The sequence below is a fragment of the Ylistrum balloti genome, unplaced genomic scaffold (assembly GCF_031769215.1).
Source record: "Ylistrum balloti isolate Yb309-2 unplaced genomic scaffold, AGI_CSIRO_Ybal_v1 Utg369664, whole genome shotgun sequence".
NCBI classification, from domain to species: Eukaryota; Metazoa; Mollusca; class Bivalvia; order Pectinida; family Pectinidae; genus Ylistrum; species Ylistrum balloti.
Window position 1 is genome coordinate 211,473 of NW_026781913.1, and position 23,314 is coordinate 234,786.

At 35.5% G+C, this 23,314-nt stretch overlaps 1 protein-coding gene across 1 annotated transcript; it reads right to left on the reverse strand.

Moving 5' to 3' along the window:
• Positions 1-1,184: 1,184 nt before the first annotated feature.
• Positions 1,185-18,008, reverse strand: LOC132559851 (ileal sodium/bile acid cotransporter-like). Its single transcript, XM_060224484.1, has 3 exons — positions 17,418-18,008; positions 12,109-12,280; positions 1,185-8,849 (listed from the first exon to the last, which is right to left on the reverse strand). Exons 1-3 carry the CDS (start codon positions 17,988-17,990, stop codon positions 8,155-8,157), a joined length of 1,440 nt encoding a protein of 479 aa, XP_060080467.1. The 5' UTR covers positions 17,991-18,008; the 3' UTR covers positions 1,185-8,154.
• Positions 18,009-23,314: the final 5,306 nt, after the last annotated feature.

The window sequence follows — 23,314 nt, forward strand, 5'->3', positions numbered from 1 at the left end:
ATGTAAACAAAATGAAAAGATAAGATTCCCCTATAGAGAAACAGTACGATATTTGATATAGAGACATAATTAATCACTTGATCATTATATCTCAATGAAGGACTTTAACATAATGAAATCGACGTCATATACCAAACGTATTTTTACAAAAAATAGATTTTATTATTTAGAACGAGGCAATACTGATTGCAATATTTCATTACATGATCCCAATCTTCTGTCAGTTGAAACCTTCGCGTGTTTTTGAGCTGCTCCTGAGACTGAGAATGAGCCCATGGACAGTACAATGTCAGTGATTTGATAGTCTTAGCTGATAAAATGACAAACATCATCCCCGAGTAATGAAACTTCATTTGAAGTGATAATGACGTGTAGACAGAACTCACTTTGATCTAAGTCCCAGATCATATGTTGATGACGCCTGGCATTAACAGTCATTATCAAACCCACAACTCCTACACTTCTTATATAAAACAAATATTGATGTAAATCCCAAATTTTAGATAAATGTGATAATTTATCACCATTCTGAGAAGCTGATGGTCTAAGTTGATGCAAGTCTCAGCAGACGCTGCCTTCTTTTATTGTATCATGGCAACACACTACCTCAATTCCCCAGCGATGTTATAAAACCACATGTACTATATATTTGCAGGCTATTTATCGGTTTAGTCTCAATAAAGTAGTATTCTGTGAGCAGTACCGGCATATTTTAGCCTTATTTAGGTTTGTCTTCGTGAACCTGATGGAGACATTTAAGTACTATATTCATTTCTAAAAATCGATAGAAAACTCAAAGTGACCATTATGATAAATTGCTTTTTTTTCTCGATGATTCACTGAAGATGCCACGATTTCTAAGTCTAGAAATTTATCTTCCCTGTAATGAATAGTTGTTCATTCCTCGTAAAGCTGTGGTATTCTTCGTTATATCAGTAATAACGTTTCTTTATGGTAACATGATCGCAAGTCTCGGTACATTTTCATTCTGGCGATTGCTTCCACGAACATACAAACCAGTGGAAACAAATGTGTGATTTTATGGACTTTTCAGTACTATCTGAGAAAAAATGTGTCCTTTTAGAAACACAAGGGGCGGGAAGTACTGACTGTGTACATCAGTAAATGGAGTAAACATACATTGATATGTTTTACTTATACAAAATGACAAATAAAAACGGATCTAAGCAAGTTATACATTTTATTTTAGTCAACCAAAATATGTAAATACTCCTGTATATAAAATACATGTCACCAACAGACTTCATATAAATCTCTAAATACATAAATCTCAGCCGATTTATTGTAGTATTACACTTTAAACAACAGGAACTCTATTCGTAATCGTTATTCCAAACGTCTCAACAAAACGCTCGTTAACTAAAACGCAAAATAATACAACTCGACCTTCCATAATATAAAGGTTTCAACACAGGGACCTATTCACCATGGCTTATCCACATGTCCATGTGGGTAACTGTTTTGGAGAATCGGGCATCTTTAACGCACAGTTTTCTACAAGAATCGGGCCGATTTCCAACTTATGATTGTGTTATACAACATTTTGACAAAATCAAACAGTCAAACTTATCGTTCATTAATATGATTACACAATTACAGTACCCAGATGTACATATATTGACATATTATTACTTAAATGCATTACATCCATTAACAACAAGTGTTATTGTGACAATTAGAAGTGGCGTGTAACGAGTAGTACTCATACATTTTTTATTACAGTGAACAGTACAAATATTACATTCTACAGACAAAAGTATCATACTAAAATGTATTGTTAACACTATCTTAAACAATATATATGCATATAAATATATATTATCCACGCGCTGTAATGATCTTCAGCGAAAAAAAGATAATATCACAGAACTGAAACAATAGTAACTGAAATAGGACAATTGAATTAAAGTTTAAAATAGGCGTTTTACATTTACCACGACGTTTGATGGCGCGTGTTACGTTCACCGTGACGTTTGATGGCGTGTGTTACGTTTACCGTGACGTTTGATGACGCGTGTTACGTTGAAGTGACGTTTGATGGCGCGTGTAACGTTCATCGTGACGTTAACTAACGCGTGTTTTGTTTACTGTGACGTTTACTAACGCGTGTTATGTTTACTGTGACGTTTACTAACGCGTGTTATGTTTACTATGACGTTTACTAACGCGTGTTTTGTTTACTATGACGTTTACTAACGCGTGTTTTGTTTACTGTGACGTTTACTAACGTGTGTTATGTTTACTGTGACGTTTACTAACGCGTGTTTTGTTTACTGTGACGTTTACTAACGCGTGTTTTGTTTACTGTGACGTTTACTAACGCGTGTTTTGTTTACTGTGACGTTTACTAACGTGTGTTATGTTTACTATGACGTTTACTAACGCGTGTTTTGTTTACTGTGACGTTTACTAACGCGTGTTTTGTTTACTGTGACGTTTACTAACGCGTGTTATGTTTACTGTGACGTTTACTAAAGCGTGTTTTGTTTACTATGACGTTTACTAACGCGTGTTTTGTTTACTATGACGTTTACTAACGCGTGTTTTGTTTACTGTGACGTTTACTAAAGCGTGTTTTGTTTACTATGACGTTTACTAACGCGTGTTTTGTTTACTATGACGTTTACTAACGCGTGTTTTGTTTACTGTGACGTTTACTAACGTGTGTTATGTTTACTGTGACGTTTACTAACGCTCGTTGTTTAACTTCTCGTGTTATATTTACCGTGATTAAGTGATATTTAAATAATTCATAACTTGAAATATAAAGAATAATATCTTTTCCAAATTAAATTGAACTACTGCTGTGTAACTCGAGCGAATATAAAATGTTCTGTTGACCTCGGTACAATGTAACACTTATGATCTATGGCTGTTTCCGTAATATGTCTGCGATAGACCAGCCAGCGTTAAAAATGTTATTTTACATATGACTGAAATTTTCACGATACTATAAATGGTGGCGTTATAGGAATAATATTCAATGCATTCCAGGCTACAAAAATATACTATTAAGCATGATGTTATCACAGTATCAGAATACATTGTATATATACAACAAACAAAATACAGTGGTATTATATTTGTCCTTTCCCGGGACAAAGTCAACTTTCTAAATTTCATCAATATCCCTTCAATATAACTACTAGTACAACAAAATAGATCAATTTTCTCTGGCATGACAAACATGCTGCATCATTAGAAATACAAATATAACAACATTCAACCTGACATGGTCTTAACGTTAGAACGTCTAACCACTTATAGCAACATACAGAACGTCTAACCAGTTATAGCAACATACAGAACGTCTAACCAGTTATGGCAACATACAGAACGTCTAACCAGTTATGGCAACATACAGAACGTCTAACCAGTTATGGCAACATACAGAACGTCTAACCAGTTATGGCAACATACAGAACGTCTAACCAGTTACGGCAACATACAGAACGTCTAACCAGTTATGGCAACATACAGAACGTCTAACCAGTTATAGCAACATACAGAACGTCTAACCAGTTATAGCAACATACAGAACGTCTAACCAGTTATAGCAACATACAGAACGTCTAACCAGTTATAGCAGCATACACTATCAACGTCAGGACAAAGTCCTTCAAAGTTGCAGAGAAATTCAAACGTCCAAACAGTTACACAAACATATACTAACAACGTCAGGACAAAGTCCTTCAAAGTCACAGAAAAATTCAAACGTCCAAACAGTTACACAAACATACACTATCAACGTCAGGAAAAAGTCCTTCAAAATTACAGAGAAATTCAAACGTCCAAACAGTTACACAAACATACACTATCAACGTCAGGACAAAGTCCTTCAAAGTTACAGAAAAATTCAAACCTCCAAACAGTTACAGCAACATACAGTATCAACGTCAGGACAAAGTCCTTCAAAGTCACAGAAAAATTCAAACGTCCAAACAGTTACAGCAACATATACTAACAACGTCAGGACAAAGTCCTTCAGTTACAGAAAAATTCAAACCTCCAAACAGTTACAGCAACATACACTATCAACGTCAGGACAAAGTCCTTCAGTTACAGAAAAATTCAAACGTCAAAACAGTTACAGCAACATATACTAACAACGTCAGGACAAAGTCCTTCAAAGTTACAGAAAAATTCATACCTCCAAACAGTTACACAAACATACACTATCAACATCAGGACAAAGTCCTTCAAAGTCACAGAAAAATTCAAACGTCCAAACAGTTACAGCAACATATACTAACAACGTCAGGACAAAGTCCTTCAAAGTCACAGAAAAATTCAAACGTCCAAACAGTTACACAAACATACACTATCAACATCAGGACAAAGTCCTTCAAAGTCACAGAAAAATTCAAACGTCCAAACAGTTACACAAACATACACTATCAACATCAGGACAAAGTCCTTCAAAGTCACAGAAAAATTCAAACGTCAAAACAGTTACACAAACATATACTAACAACGTCAGGACAAAGTCCTTCAAAGTCACAGAAAAATTCAAACGTCCAAACAGTTACACAAACATACACTATCAACATCAGGACAAAGTCCTTCAGTTACAGAAAAATTCAAACGTCCAAACAGTTACACAAACATACACTATCAACATCAGGACAAAGTCCTTCAAAGTCACAGAAAAATTCAAACGTCCAAACAGTTACACAAACATACACTATCAACATCAGGACAAAGTCCTTCAAAGTCACAGAGAAATTCAAACGTCCAAACAGTTACAGCAACATATACTAACAACGTCAGGACAAAGTCCTTCAAAGTCACAGAAAAATTCAAACGTCCAAACAGTTACACAAACATACACTATCAACATCAGGACAAAGTCCTTCAGTTACAGAAAAATTCAAACGTCCAAACAGTTACACAAACATACACTATCAACATCAGGACAAAGTCCTTCAAAGTCACAGAGAAATTCAAACGTCCAAACAGTTACAGCAACATATACTAACAACGTCAGGACAAAGTCCTTCAAAGTCACAGAAAAATTCAAACGTCCAAACAGTTACAGCAACATACACTATCAACGTCAGGACAAAGTCCTTCAAAGTCACAGAAAAATTCAAACGTCCAAACAGTTACACAAACATACACTATCAACGTCAGGACAAAGTCCTTCAAAGTCACAGAAAAATTCAAACGTCCAAACAGTTACACAAACATACACTATCAACATCAGGACAAAGTCCTTCAAAGTCACAGAAAAATTCAAACGTCCAAACAGTTACAGCAACATACACTATCAACGTCAGGACAAAGTCCTTCAAAGTCACAGAAAAATTCAAACGTCCAAACAGTTACACAAACATACACTATCAACATCAGGACAAAGTCCTTCAAAGTCACAGAAAAATTCAAACGTCCAAACAGTTACACAAACATACACTATCAACATCAGGACAAAGTCCTTCAAAGTCACAGAAAAATTCAAACGTCCAAACAGTTACACAAACATACACTATCAACGTCAGGACAAAGTCCTTCAAAGTTACAGAAAAATTCAAACGTCCAAACAGTTACACAAACATACACTATCAACATCAGGACAAAGTCCTTCAAAGTCACAGAAAAATTCAAACGTCCAAACAGTTACACAAAAATACACTATCAACATCAGGACAAAGTCCTTCAAAGTCACAGAAAAATTCAAACGTCCAAACAGTTACACAAACATACACTATCAACATCAGGACAAAGTCCTTCAAAGTCACAGAAAAATTCAAACGTCCAAACAGTTACACAAACATACAGTATCAACATCAGGACAAAGTCCTTCAAGGTCACAGAAAAATTCAAACGTCCAAACAGTTACACAAACATACAGTATCTTACAATGACATTCAGTCTCATAAAACACATAAAAGATACAAAAAAAATTAAATGTCCGAACAGTTACAGTAAGATAAAGAAAGCTAAGAACAAATACAGTTTAACTTTGGCCAAAATGTCAACAATATTATAACGGGACGCTATGATAAACTTTGAACATTTGTGTTTCATGTATTCTGGAAATTCCCTTTACTGACCTGGATGATTGTCCATTAACCGACAGTCATTCCATTTCTGTGTGCCTCTTTTCGACGTCTTTACCTGAGGGAATATCATTTCAATATCGATAACAATGACCTAAATTCGTAATATTCTCGTGAAATGCGACTGTTAACGTCTTTCGTCTGACGTACCAAAAAATAAATAAAAAAAAAATCCACAGAACACATAAATTTGGCATTAGTAGATATTGACGAAGCTGCCGTCAAAACATCCAGGCAAACATATGTTGATCACAAAACAATCAATATATAATTATTTAGCTTTTTAGAAACTAAACACGAGGGTTGAAATTACTACATGTCACAAGCGGGGTCATGCTTTGGTCCACCAACTAAAGACTCTAATTTACATAAATATGTCTCCGAGTTTCTGGTATGGTACGAATGCTTGTGATAAATAACACACACCCCACCGGAAGCTTGGTTATGATAAGTGATTGATAAGTGTCATTTCATTGTGTTAAATGCATTCCTTGTGGTATGTCCAGGTAAGATATAAAGGTGGGGAGAAACAGTGTAAGAAATATGTCCGGGTAAGATATAAAGGCGGGGAGAAACAGTGTAAGAAATATGTCCGGGTAAGATATAAAGGCGGGGAGAAACAGTGCAAGAAATATGTCCGGGTAAGATATAAAGGCGGGGAGAAACAGTGCAAGAAATATGTCCGGGTAAGATATAAAGGATGGAGAAATAAGAAATATGTCCGGGTAAGATATAAAGGCGGGGAGAAACAGTGTAAGAAATATGTCCGGGTAAGATATAAAGGCGGGGAGAAACAGTGCAAGAAATATGTCCGGGTAAGATATAAAGGCGGGGAGAAACAGTGCAAGAAATATGTCCGGGTAAGATATAAAGGCGGGGAGAAACAGTGTAAGGAATATGTCCGGGTAAGATATAAAGGATGGAGAGAACACATAATCGCAGATAATGGTCTTACATATCAGATGAATTCTCAAACTGATATTTCAGACCACATTTTATATAAATCCATTCAAGCTTTAAGGAAGAATAGCATTTTGTAGTAAAATCATTGATTAATTTTCCACTTTGGGGCCCCACTCCCACGTCCTTATGAATCAAATAAACTTTCTGAATTTAAGAGATAACTCACCTACAATAATGTTTCACACCAAAATTGGTTGGGAACTACCCAGGCATTAAGAAAGAGTAGCGTTTCTAAACAAAATATTGCCTAATTTCCCCTTTGTGGGCCCCGCCCCCAAGTCCCTCGAGGCCGAATCAACTTTATGAATTGAATAATTATTTGCCGCCATACCCTACTGATGTTACAGACAAAATCTGAATGAAATCCTTTCAAGTACTATGAAAGAGTAGCGTTTTGAAGCAAAGTATTGCCTAACTAACCTTTTGGGGCCCCATCCCAGGTCCCTAGGGGTCGAATCAATTTTTTGAATGTAAGGAATGATCCTCCACCTCCAATGACATCTCAGGTCAAATTTGGTTGAAATCCGCCAAGGGGTTAAGCAGGAGTGGTGTTTTAAACAAAAGTTTACGGACGCCGAACGGCGGACCCTTTGGATCAGATGACCTGTAAGTCTTATCAGTAAAACTCGTGGGAGTTTTCGAGATTACACTGTATTACGTGATCTGAACTTTGCTGTCTATCAAACCCGTGTAAGTGTACATGTTACATATTTCTTTGAGTGAACTACAGGAAAATGGCGGTATTATCGTCCCTAAATTAAGTACGGTATTTATGCCAAAGAATGGTCGATTTTAATGGGGTTGTCGTAACTTAAAACCAATGTGAAAGTAAGTGCTTAGAGCGACACCTCACTGTGCTAGTTAATGCAAGGAACGACAACTGTTTGTTTGTGTTTGTAAGAGCAAATCGCAACATCATGGAAATATTCCAACGATAGTCGAAATCTCCTCCCCTCCTCCGTCCGAGATATTGTGATATATATATATAGTGTCTGTCTGTCGTCGCTTTATTTATACTGTCGAAACTTTGTCAGGTCCAACGCAAAAATCATTTCGGTGATGAGCACTGTTTCCATAGTTTGAACTATCAACCTTTTCAAACAACCGTCGTTCATCTCTTAAGTAAATGGTGACCATGGACTCCATCGCCAGCTTCTCCTCCTTCTCCAGGCTCTTTTACTTTGTAATGGTAAGTGACCGAAACGTTTTCATCACCATCTTCGTTCTCGACTCGACCTTGTTGTTTTGTGTCCTTGAGCTCGTCCTTCCGGCACCATTTCTTCCTGACGATGTGAATGATTATTGCTATGATAACGGGAATGGGTGTGAACAGGGAACAGTTGACAGGGGAGACAATCGCAATGTCAGAGTCTGGATGGGGGAGGGACAGTTGTAGCAACACTATAGCCACTCCAGAATTTTGTATCCCTGTTTCTATCGCAATTGTCAAAATATCGCTATTGTTGCGTCTCGTTGCGAACGCCATGATGGCACCGAACACGAACCCTATGTACGGTAACAAAGCGCCCGCAAGTAGATTTAATGGTGTCATCAGTCTAAATATATAGAGGTTTGCATAAATGCCAATCGTAAAGACTAGGATACAGAAAAGCACAGCAACTAGTCGCAGAAGCTTGAGGAGAAACTTTGCCACCTTTGGTAGCTTTTTCTTTATGACGATGCCAATACCAACCGGAATGATGAGACCGATGAGTGAAATGACAATATTGGCGAAAGGGATCGTGACGGATTCTGTCCGGTAGATGACGTGGATGCCAAGGGTGAACAGCCAAAGAGGGATGAGGGCTAAAATAAGAATAAAATCAAGGTCAGTTCATCATATTCCGTCACTAAGGACACAGCTTAATCAAATATATAAATGACATTTCTTGATTCTGTATTCACTTCATATTATATGTCGCATTTCGCATTACAAAATATACCCATTGCCCTGCCACCTTGTACGTTTTCCCCTGAAAATCTTTTCAGAAAATAAAGTTTTGAAGTGAAAACTGATTGCTATATAAGGACTTTGGAATGACCACTATCCCTATGCTTCAGGTGCACTTACAATAATATAACCCACCATGATTACTCATCTATTCTCTCCCAGTAGCTCATGCAATTGTCATCCGTGAATGTTCATTTGCGACCAGTTCCGCAATTTGTGTTTCTCACAGAAATATTACGTTAGTATCCCAAATTTTACTTCTTTATCTTAATATGTTTCGTTCTACCTCAATATCGCGATGGAGTGCAATACTTATCATCGGTAATGCCCTTGCCAAGCAAGCGTAAGTAGAAATCAAATACATTTAAATACATAACATTATATGCTCTATCGAAGAATTCCGCTTTTTACAATCACTTCGAAACGATTCTGGGTAGAAACTGACAAAAGAATAAATCTCTAATTGTATGACACATCTTTATTTGTAAACTAAGCTTTTTAGGATATGATAGGCTTCAAGGTAAACACACTGAATTATTTACAGCCAACAAAATAGCGTTCATTATAGAGAAGTCCGCCATCACGTGTGCTAGATATAAGTAAATGGACAGAGTAAAATGATAGAGAGGTGCCGAATGGTACATCTGTGCAATAAAATCGTCCGAAATTTACATTACTAAACTGACATGTCACGTCCGGCAGTCACTAATCGTTTTGACAACGCCTCAGGCCACCTATCCCAGACGGTCACGAAGCCGTCGATTACACACGGTACAAACATTTCAATGTGTTGACAACGTTTTACAAACAGATTCCGATGGTAGAAGTATTTACTGTGCAAGATCCCCATGTATATCACGAGGCCTGTGAAAGTGTCACTGTATCGTACACGTGTAGAAAAAAAAATCGCGTTTACTTTAACAGCATACTAGTCGAGAACAGGTGTGTGTGCGTTAACAACGTGTCGCCCAAAAGGTTAAACGTTATTTTGGATAATATTTTGTTGCTGACATTTCAAAACAATTTTTATTTTCATTTTGACCATTTCACTGACATTAATGTTTCGTAATTTTGCATTCCCACGTTTTCACAGCTCTTATAAATGCCAACAGTTAATTGATTGAAATGTAAACTGACAAACACGGCCCTGTTTACGAGGCCAATACAAGAAGGGTTGTGTATCTAGCTTCTCCTATGGTGTCTTTTCATGAGGCGCAGACTTTCAAATAAAGTCAAAGGAAAAGACTACCACAAAAAATAACACTAAGTACATTCTTCTCTACTTTTGTGTTCGTGACATAATTAAGGAATAACGATAACAATGGTGTTCCCTGATGGTGTTCCCTGATAGTGTTCAATGATGGTGTTCACTGATGGTGTTCCATGATAGTGTTCACTTATGGTGTTCCATGATTGTGTCCAATGATAGTGTTCACTGATAGTGTTCAATGATGGTGTTCCCTGATAGTGTTTACTGATGGTGTTCCCTGATAGTGTTCACTGATGATGTTCCCTGATAGTGATCACTGATGGTGTTCACTGATGGTGTTCCATGATAGTGTTCACTTATGGTGTTCCATGATTGTGTCCAATGATAGTGTTCACTGATAGTGTTCAATGATGGTGTTCCCTGATAGTGTTCACTGATGGTGTTCCCTGATAGTGTTCACTGATGATGTTCCCTGATAGTGATCACTGATAGTGTTCCCTGATAGTGTTCACTGATGGTGTTCACTGATGGTGTTCCATGATAGTGTTCACTGATAGTGTTCAATGATAGTGTTCAATGATGGTGTTCACTGATGGTGTTCACTGATAGTGTTCACTGATGGTGTTCACTGATGGTATGTACTTATGGTGTTCAATGATAGTGTTCACTTATAGTGTTCACTGATAGTGTTTACTTATGGTATTTATTTATGGTCTTTATTGATAGTTTTCACTGATGGTGTTTACTTATGGTGTTTATTGATATTGTTCACTGATAGTGTTCACTGATGGTGTTTACTTATGGTGTTCAATAATAGTGTTCACTTATAGTGTTCACCGATGGTGTTTACTTATGGTGTTTACTTATGGTGTTCATTGATAGTGTTCATTGATAGTGTTCACTGATGTTTACTTATGGTGTTCACTGATAGTGTTCAATGATAGCATTCACTGATGGTGTTTATGGTTCTTGTTCACTGATAGTGTCCACTGATGGTGTTCACTGATGGTGATCACGGATAGTGTTCAATGATGGTGTTCCCTGATAATGTCCACTGGTGGTGTTAACTGATGGTATTTACTTGTGGTGTTCACTGATAGTGTTCACTGATGGTGTTTACTTATGGTGTTCACTGATGGTGTTCACTGATGGTGTTCACTGATAGTGTTCAATGATGGTGTTCCCTGATAGTGTCCACTGATGGTGTTCACTGATGGTGTTCACTGATGGTATTTACTTATGGTGTTCACTGATACTGTTCACTGATGGTGTTCACTGAAAGTTTTCACTGATGGTGTTTACTTATGGTTTTCACTAATGGTCTTTACTTATGGTGTTCACTGATATGGTGTTTACTTATGGTGTTCACTGATAGTGTTCACTGATGGTGTTCACTGATAGTGTTCACTGATGGTGTTTACTGAAAGTTTTCACTGATGGTGTTCACTGATGGTGTTCACTGATGGTGTTTATGGTTGGTGTTCTCTGATAGGTTTTCACTGATGGTGTTCACTGAAAGTGTTCACTGATAGTATTCACGGATGGTGTTCAATTATGGTATTCCTTTACCAGATGGCGCAATGCTGTTCGTTGACAGCGTTCATACCCAATAATGGATGATAACATTATCCAGATGACGCAACTGTGTTCATTTACCCAGTGACACAATGATATTCACTCTTCCGATGATGTTATGATATTCGCTTTACCAATGGCACGATGGAGTTGTTCACTGATGGCTTTCATTTACTCATTGACACAATCATTTTCGCTGATGGCGTTCATTTACCCAATGATTGACAGTACTCACCCATTTGTGTTTACTTATCCTGTAATGCAAAGATGCTAAAACGTTCTCGCCCAATTTTTTTCACTTATCCTGTAATGAACAGGTGTTCACTTACCTAGTGACGCAATGGTGCTGACGAAGGTCATGGTGACACTCAATGAAACGTTTCCGTCGAGAAAGTATGTGTAGACGTTACTGGCCGCTCCCCCTGGGGAGCACCCCATAGCAAACAGACCGAACGCCATGGGCGGGGTCAGCTGTAGGAGGTATCCCACTGTGAACGATATCTGAGAAGAATAAAAGTGACAGCGGTTCAAAATAAGCTATCCTAGAAAATATGATACAAAGAGATTACCTATAAATATTTATTCAAAATTTTGGCGTTGTCGACAGTAAAAATAATACTCTAATATGTAGTGTTGTTGACAGTGAAAATAATACCCTTACATGTAGTGTTGTTGACAGTGAAAATAACACCCTAACATGTAGCGTTGTTGGCAGTGAAAATAATACCCCAACATGTAGTGTTGTTGACAGTAAAAATAATATCCTAACATGTAGTGTTGTTGACAGTAAAAATAACACCCTAACATGTAGCGTTGTTGACAGTGAAAATAATACCCAAACATGTAGTGTTGTTGACAGTAAAAATAATATCCTAACATGTAGTGTTGTTGACAGTAAAAATAACACCCTAACATGTAGCGTTGTTGACAGTGAAAATAATACCCCAACATGTAGTGTCGTTGACAGTAAAAATAACACCCTAACATGTAGCGTTGTTGGCAGTGAAAATAACACCCTAACATGTAGTGTTGTTGGCAGTAAAAATAACACCCTAACATGTAGCGTTGTTGGCAGTGAAAATAACACCCTAACATGTAGTGTTGTTGACACACAGTGAAAATAATATCCGAACAGGAAGCAGTCTGTTGGGTTCTGATTGTAGTATTTCTCTGTCTGAATGATGTACTATAGTCTGTTGGGTTCTTTGACGGTAAAAATAATATCTTAACAGGTAGTTTTATGTGACAGCTAAACAAATAGATTGCTTTCTATATTTAATGATCGAGTCGAAATTCGTTGACGCATTAATATCATATTTCCATTATAGTTGACTACTGATGTTAGAGATCAATAGTTGATAAACGTGGGTGAAAACGACATATCAAAAAAGATCTGCTGTTTTAAAAGTATTTACATGTATCATAGTACATCTAATTCTTTAATTTCATAACTTTCATGTGTGACGATTTAAAACTATTCTCCCTGATCATGAATGTATAGTTATCAATAAAATGTAATATATCATTCTAACTGATAAGTGTAGTACGAATGATGTACTATAGTCTGTTGGGTTCTGATTGTAGTATTTCTCTGTCTGTCTGAATGATGTACTATAGTCTGTTGGGTTCTGATTGTCGTATTTCTCTGTCTGAATGATGTACTATAGTCTGTTGGGTTCTGATTGTCGTATTTCTCTGTCTGAATGATGTACTATAGTCTGTTGGGTTCTGATTGTAGTATTTCTCTGTCTGTCTGAATGATGTACTATAGTCTGTTGGGTTCTGATTGTCGTATTTCTCTGTCTGAATGATGTACTATAGTCTGTTGGGTTCTGATTGTAGTATTTCTCTGTCTGAATGATGTACTATAGTCTGTTGGGTTCTGATTGTAGTATTTCTCTGTCTGAATGATGTACTATAGTCTGGTTGGTTCTAATTGTTGTATTTCCTTGTCTGAATGATGTTCTATAATCTGTTGGATTCTGATTGTTTTAACTTGGTTATCAGTAAAGAACATGAAATTACATAATTTGATAGATGGTAGGTGTCAATGACCTGCTGTTTCATCCTATCATGTTCCCGATTCCCTTCGTGTCATTGTTTGAAATAATGTTGATATGTCAGTATTTTGTTTTTGTTTGTTTGTTTGATGTTACGGTCACTGTGGATTAAATAATGTAAACAAAGAAAAACAAACATCTTGATGTGTTTGTAAGTAAATGGAACCTTGGTAGAGGTTCACGTCATGAGGGTAGTACAATGTGTTTATCCGAGAATCAAGAAGCCGAGACTTTGAGAAGTCAGTAGATCGGAAACATATCAAGGATATTTTGAAATCACATGAGTAAGGCTTGATGACTATCATAAAAAAGTATGTGGTGTATGTGTGTGTATGTGTGTTTGTAATTTCGATTACATTTATTAGTGCAAACTTGACACTTTAAATGTGTGCTTACCCATATGATACAGGATGTAAGATTTTTTCACGTGAAGTATTTGGCAAACGTACAAAGAACTAGTGTTTTAAAAGAGTAGCTTCCAGACACTGGTATACAAACATGGTGTGATGCCTGTTCCTCCACGCCTAACAACCTCTTACATAACAATCCCTGTTATAGTCACTGTTACCCCGGTTTTCTCTAATCTTTCTTGGTGTATGATTCAATAGCATTACCTCTACCTTAAACTGACATCACATGGCCCTACTATTTTGATAGTGTTTTACAAAACGACATGACTTGACATAATTATTAATCATAACCCCTGGAGTATCGAGGATGTCTATTTATATGAGTTCGAGATAACGAGGTTCGGCTAACAGCTAAATGACCTCGGTCAAGAACCCATCAGAATAATCAGAACTAAATGATTTTATCACAAATCTACGGTAAACACTTGAATGATGTAATTATGTGACGTATGTACGAATCACCATCATGGAATATTTACAACAATGTCAGACGTGTAATGTTTATAAACAGATATCTATGTATACTCAGTCATGTTCAGTTTATACATTGGTAATATATTCCTGTTTTCAGTTGTGTCATTTCTTCAAAAGTTTCATTAATCACTTTCGCTCTCTACAAAGTGGTCGAAACCCCTGGAGTATCGAGACAGATAATTAGAATACCCCTTTTAATCCGAAGTAGTCAGTGGTCTTGACAAAATTTAACGCTAAACATTCGAGCTTATATTAATCGAATATTCGAACAGTTCGAAGAATTGCCACGGTCGTGTTAACTTCGAGATATCGAATATTCGGATAGTTCGAAGATTTGCCGGATCGCGTTGACTCCGAGATATCGAATATTAGGATAGTTCGAAGATTTGCCACAGTCGCGTCGACTTCAAGATAGTAAGGTTTGACTGTATTGTTAATCAAACTATCAAATGTATCAATATTTTCACGTTTTAAAATTTTGATTTTTCCATGAATGTGTTGCTACTTTCATTACGGCATATGGTACGAGTCTAACCATGGCCCAAGGCCTGACGAGCTCTTGATATTTCGCGTTAACAAATGAAGTGTTGGGAATAAATTGGATTATGTAGAAGATATAGCCGGTGAAATATAACATTATGTGTTTATCAGAAACTCATTTAGATGATCAGGTACCTACAAATGGTTTACATACTGCTGGATTTCACGAACCTTTTCGACTTTATAGGAACTTTGCTGATGGAGGTCGTTTTGGTCGAAACTGATAATGAGATAATTTGGATAAATGTCATACTCACAAATCCTTTCTTCATTAATGGTACTGCCCACAGACCATAACACTCTGTGGAAACTCGCGTACGTCTATTAACAATGATCTTGATATCACACCATATATAAAATCAACCAGTGATTTAAATGTCGACTTACTTAGTGCTTCTAATCATATGCTCTTTTTAATATATTTTTGTTAGTATCACTAATGTCACAGGTTCAGTGACACCTGATCCTACTCTATCTCAGCCAACTAGATCCATTTAAACCAGACAAAACGGAGGTAATATTTATTTCTTATTTCATTGACATAAATGAACATTTAGACGTGAACTTTAATGGAACAGATTTAAATTTTACAGCTATCGTGAGCATCTAGGAGTAGTTTTTAATTCACATGCTGACGAAGTTGGGGGTCATACCGATACCATATATTGTTCTATTGTGAAGAGGAAAAAAATGTCTTACGAAAACTGAAAATATTTCCAAAGTATGAATAGTATTTTTAAAACTCTATATATTTCATTTTGACAGTTTAAGAATAAACTTGTGAACTATGGGATGGTTGTACTAAATTTGCGCATATCAAAAGATGTACATTCAGTTTGAATCAGGTTGGGATACCCTGTCAAATCCTTGATAGCTTAGAAAACTGCAACTTTTATATAAATTGCACAAATTCACTCCAGATTACCTAAACGATATCTGACCATCTACTTTTCCCCGAAGGTAACAGATACAATTGCAGAAATAACAGTGATAATAGAGCTCATTCATTAGGGCTGTCTATTCCAATTTTTGTCTTCGTACCTCCCACTCTCCAATTCTGAAACTTGCAAGATCTATCCCTACAATCGCCGCCTTCCATAGATTTGGTTAAAATCTCATTAAGGTTACATGTAAAACCATCCTTACCTATCTAATTGAGTTTTGAAGAATAAAAGTTTATATAAATGAGGCACAAGTTTCAATAATCTTAAACGTGTCCTTTTCAGGTCTTGTCGAATTATGGTTCAAAATCTGAATGCATTTAACATGGAGTTAAAGATCTACACTAATTTGTGTGTAGACAGTAGACAAGTTGAGAAATATTTTTTATGATATGGTTTTCTTTCTGTGTAGATTTTCTGTATAAAATTAATATTGATAATAAAATATGTTTAAAGAAAGACTAGACACGTGTCAAAGCTTTTACAAAACAGGACTGAATATACATATATGTAGGGTATGGATGAATATTTGTTGATATATATCAGGGCTCTCGATCTGCCAGATTTGGGGCCGAATATCCCAATGCAAAATAGTATCTTTTTTTCCTAATTTAGACCCCAAGTTTTCCCAATTCTAAGGAAAACACCATTATTTTTACCAATTCTAAGGGCTCTGGGCTCCAGTCCCAAAATTGGGTGTGAGAGTCCTGTATATATATATATATTATGTCTATAAACAGTATATAACTCTGTATGCTTCATACTATTTTGACAAACAGGATATGACTGAATATGTATCATACTATTTCTATAACAGGATATGACTGAATATGTATCATACTATTTCTATAACAGGATATGACTGAATATGTATCATACTATTTCTATAACAGGACATGAGTGAATGTGCATTATGGCTGCCAGACAATACAATATGATTAATATATATGACTTACGTGGATGAATGCGTAACACATGATTTTTATTAATGATTGAGATTTGAGCCGGATGTTTACTCGCCATATATTTAGGTTAGGTTCATTATACAATTTTTATGATGTCGATACATATCACGTGTACACCTTTAACGAGCACACATGACTGAATGAAAAAATAGTGAGATAGGTATCATATTTCTATGATGATATAATTAAACAGGTACTGCCGTGCATGTATTATTACTTTTTAAAAAAAAAAGACGTATATACGTTACCAGTGGCATAAGGATGAACTGTGATGCAAGGCCCGTCAGTGGAGCGATCGGTGTCCGCAGGGTTTCCTTCACCACCTGAACATCTGTTTTACACCCCATGGCGATATTGGCCACACAAACCAGCACAATCACGGATGCCTGAAAGATTTTGTTGAGAACACCCTCATATTTTTTCACGACAACGTCCAGAACCACCGGTAATTCGTACCACGAGTTACCTCCCTTACTCTGTGTCGACGAGACGGTCCCATTGAGTTTTCTGTTTACCTGAAATGTTAGGGAAGCACGTCCGAGAAAAATACCCTTCACTGTTATATTAGGTATCACAGACACCCCTCCGACGACACGGTGTTCTATTTCGCCAATCAAGTCAACGACTTTTGTGTCCGTTGATGTTGTATAAATACTGGCACTTTCGGAACTGTGCACAGTAAAGTTGTACGTGATCATCCGTTCCTCTCTCTCTGATAACAACAGATTTCCATCTCCATGTGGTTCCACAAATTCAAGTTCCCAGTTTTGTCCATTGACACACTGTATCAAAATACCGATGAAGAAAATCGCTAAATTCATAATGGCACACTTGAAACACGTTGGCTAGCCATTTGATGCAGAAACCCTACGTGACCTGGATACCAAGTGAAGGTCGCACACACACACGTGTGTACATATATGCTCGGTCTTATGTAAACAAAACAAGGAGGATTCAGGAGGGGACACTCGGAAGGTCTCGGAAGTCTCCATTGATATAATGCAATTTCTCATCAACCATATGACGTCCTTAGTGTTTCGTTATTATCTAATAAAACGTAGTATACCTTCGTATCAGATAGAATGTTTAAAAACTTTGACACTTGAACATTAATATTTATAAATGATTGATGAAAGCTAAATCAGAACTCCCTCACTGGGTTTTATGATACAATATTTACATTTTATAAATGAACATTTACACTTCGCATATCAAGCATGTAGTTTGCTTGTAATAATGAGAATTTCACTCGTCGTCTGAGTTTATCATATTTAAGAGAAAAAAATAGTTTAATTAATAAAATTGTAAAGAAATATGAAATTTTATTTTTGGAACGAGGCTATTTTATGTGTTGGCTTCGTTTACATACTTGGATCTCTCAGAATTTAACACTTAGAGAAATGCCAAAGTGAATACAAATGAGCAGAAAAATGGGTAATTTTTTTTTTAATCATTGCTAACCTAGAGGAAATAAGAGATGAGAAGAAAAGGCTGGATATGTGAGCTGTGAGAGGTTGTTTTATTAACTTGAAAAATTTCAAGGATAATCAGGTGTTAACGTTTTAGGATGAAGGTGAACAATCTTTTTTCCATTTACTCCAGAAAATTCTATTTTTTCTTTCTAAAATTCATTATTATTATTTATCATATATATCTGTAATTTGTGGTAATCTTTCACATTCAAAGCGTTGACATTTACAGACTTGTTAAGGCATTTGTTTCTATAGATATATTGTTTATTATCATATTATCAGCATTCAAATTAAGGCTTCTGTCGTAAACCCGAAGAGGAAGGATTGTTTGTTGATTGAAAAGGGTATATAAAGAGCATGTAGGAGTGTTTCTAGACTTTGTAGCAGATTTTGTACCTCCTGGCATTCCCACATCCAATGATTTACAGTTTCCTTCTGTGAAAAGCAAAAGGAACAGTCAGTTAGCAACTACACCTACTTTGAATAGTTTTTAATTTGTGGTAAGAATATGGTGTGATATTCGAAATTGAAGCCATTGAAATTTAGTATTTTTTGTGACTTTATAAGGTATTGTATAAATTTCATTCCATTGTCTGTCATCAAACAAGAATTGCCATTTTACTCTACCAGTATTAACATATCATTTCGAATGAAAACGTTGTAAAACAGATGGATCCACAAGTATTTTGCAAGAAGATTTTTATACGTGGAGGTAAAATAGGGCGAATAATTGGTTTCCTATTTGGTAACGGGTTTGACAGAAACTTAATAATTGCAGATATTAATCTATGAGCTCGAACAAAATTTGTGTCAGTTTGATATTTTCAGGAAGGATATAAATAAATGATTGATACAAACTTTATTCACCTCATTCATTATATAAGCAGTGTACAGTTGCCATCAAAACATATCAAATGAATTAGATACGGAAGTGTTGAAACGCTTATATTAATCCGCTATTTAATGAAGCTACAGCCATTTTACCAAACTTTCCTTTATTAACTTCGTGTGAAAAATTTGTAAGGTTAATGGAGATGCCGGATATTCAGTTTTTATTAGCCAAAACAGTCTTTTTAATGCTTAAGTACCGGCGCTCACTTGTGTAGGAAATATCAGTATATTTTGACTAGGTCTACATGTAATTATCAATACAGGACATTATAATCGTAACTTTTATTGTTTTAACCATAACTTTAATGCTTAACTATATAGTGTCTCATAAGCCGATATCGGCTGGGTATCACTTTTATTAATAACTGTTCAATATTGTTTTTATTACTATGTACTGTGATATGTGACACTGAAATAAAATATATTGATTGATTTGATTGATAAAACCGGGCTATCAGTAATGACGTAATAATGTAAATCTTATCAATAGGAGCTTATTTCCTTTTTCCGTTAATAAATTAGACTTTTCAATAAAACAATTTTTTAACAGTTTGATAAAGTTGTTTAAACTTACGTTAAATTCTATGCCAAGCAGAATAAATGTATCTCCTCTGTCCCACAGCAGGTTAAACCCGGGAACATTTGGCCTTTACTGTATTTCTTGTTAACAGTCCAGATTATTTCAGTTGTATCAACATTTATTTTGACGTCGGATATTTACAAATCTGTTATGAGAGTTTCATGAAGTGATTTCTCTGATCCATCTAGCACAAGAAATGTATCGTCTGCATATTGAGATATTAGGGTTTCAAAAGTATATGTCTTAATTTGTTTAATATGACTGTTTCCTTAAACTTAAAACTATAATTTCTGCATATATAATAGAGATATAAGTTAAGGGTTAGAGGAGTGGGGGGGGGGGGGGGGGGCAATTGGGTCACCTTGATGACAAAATATTTTAATTTTGAAATGTGCAGATAAGTTCCCTCTTTGATTTAATTGTAGATGAAACATTGTTATGTTATTAAACTTATTAAGCCATCTTACAATATCGTCAAAGCAGCAGATAATAAAAATTCATATCGAATGCTTTTCCAAAATCTATCGTCAAAATCACCAAGATATATCAGTTTCTAACGGAAGCGTATTCCGGCCACGTTGTGTTTTATTTTCTCTCTAAATTTCGAGATAGTAACTCAAAATTTTGAGTTAGTAACTCGAAATTTCGAGATAGCAACTAAAAATTTTGAGTTGGTAAGTCGAACCCGAAATTTCGAGATAACAACTCGAAATTTCGGATTACTAACTCGAAATTTCGAGATAACAACTCGAAATTTCGACTTCATAACTCGAAATTTCTAGTTTCTATCTCGAAATTTCGGGTTAATATCCCAAAATTTCGGATTACTAACTCGAAATTTCGAGTTAAAATAAAACACAACCTGGCCAGAATACGCTTCCGTACTTTCTTCAGAAAATTTCATAATATCATATAACAAGCGTGTATTCTCCCCAATATACCTTCCTGATAAACACCCAGTCTGGTCATAACTAATGCTCTTATTAGGAACCATTCTGTGTGAGATAACCCCTGATGCTATTTTAGATGATATATTCAGGAATGATATTGGACGCCAGTGTTTTAAGAAATGTCTTGGTTTATCACGTTTTGGAATGAATCTTATTACTCCTTAACGCTGAGTTACTGGTAGTTTACATTTTAAAATGTCAAAATTTAGTGATCTTACTACAAATTTACCAGTTCTATTCCAGGAAAAAAATGAAAAAAAATTCATTGTGAATCTACCAGATACTGGGCGTTTATTATTTTTCATATTTTTCAAAAACATGCTTGCTTCTTTGAGAGATATTTTACTTTCTAGAGATTTTGATTCTGACTCTGTGAGTTTGGGTACGTCATCAAAATGAAGATACTTTTCAAGGCCAATGTCATTTCAGTTTTAATTATCTTGACATAGGGTTTTTTTATATCCGATATTCTCTAAACTTTTGTCTTGGTTATCAATAATTGATCTCATGATAATTTCTTTTATTAAGACGAATAGTTTCTAGTGCTTTCCTACCAATGTCAATTATACATCAATATTTTCCTGGGTTTCTAAATACTGTATGGACTCGATCAAGTCATTTTCTCTCAAATATATCTGTTTTTGTGAGAAAAGTAAGACATTGTTTTACCTCTAATTTCCAATTAAAGAGTTTCAAGAAATAATTGATCATCGATGTTAAACTGTATATCTTCATCATCTTTAAAATTTATCTGATTGTGATTATAAACAGGTAAACTATATAGTATTTTTGTATCGGTAATAGTATCATTAACTAAGTTAGCATATTCTGAATTTAAAAGAAGAGAAAACTCCCAGATACCATTTCCCTTATTAATTGCATTAAATTTCAAAATTATTTTCAGGAATGAATGACCTGACTTGTAGTTGGGTTCTATGAGGAAAGAAGTTAAAACAAGGCAATGAACCTTTATTTATTGAGAAAAAGTCTAACCTAGATTGTTTCAGAGAATCTACTTTCCTCCAGGTGTATCTACTTTAATTCGGACGATATTCTCTAAAATGTCAAATTAATTTATAACATTTTAAACTTTATCTCGAACATTTGGGCTATTCACACTTTTGTATGTTTTATCATAACCAACCTCTGGACTAAAAACAAGATAAAAAATACCCACAGATGATGCATCTGTTATTACTAAACTCCTCGATAGTATCTGCTACAATATCTTAGACAGAAATATCATCTTTATTTGGACCATATTTTGTTATCATGGTCAAACTCACAGAATCAATATTTATCTCTACAGATGGTAAATTTCCACTTGGATCCGTCTTGAATTTTTAAATTTAAATTCAGAACTGTTATTAAAAATTGACAACCCTCTGGCATTTGATTTATAAAAGTTAAAAAAGACAGTATTTGTATTCTCATTCAGTTCTTACTCTGTCTTCTAGTTCTGCAGTAAAATGTGTGTCCTAAAGAGAACAAAATCTTTACTTTTCATAAAATCACCTTAGCCTTGAAATTTGAAGGAAAATGCCGGTATCACCAATGTATGACAGAATCACATTGATAGGATATGCCACATCTCATGAAAAATAGAAAAAAAATATGACGAAGAGAGAGAGAAATGCTTAGAAGTACTGGTTCACTCACCCACGCAGACACAACACACCACATATCATTGAATCGGTGAATTTCTGCCGCTATATTGACCTGTGATAAAGAAGTTTATTTGTTTCATGAGTTTAACACCCCGTGAACAACCAGGATCATTTTGAGACAGAGTTTATGTGGTAGTAGCCAGTGGCTACTTCAATGATCAAGATGTGTATCCTGAGCAATGAGGCTGACGTAACTTGTATAAGTACACACTCACGACAACACTGATTGGTCCGTTTCTCAGTTTCCCAGAAAACACAAACTGTCCCTGCCAGTACTAATTTTCAGTTATAACTAGATTTCAAAGCAGTTCAAATGAATATCTATGTTTTTCTGATGATAAATTGCTTTGTTTAAAACGTGTCTTTTCGTTCCCATCATACCGATATTCCACTTTGAACAGAAAAAGCTGTGACTAATTACAGTGTACGACATATAATAAGGCACATTAATGAATATGACAAAATAAATATGACACAATCGGTTTTTGAAAGTTTTATTTGATTGCATAAATCAAGGTATAACGTTAACATGTTATGAAAAAGTACCAAAATATACTGTATGATAGCTGCATATATTCACGCGAC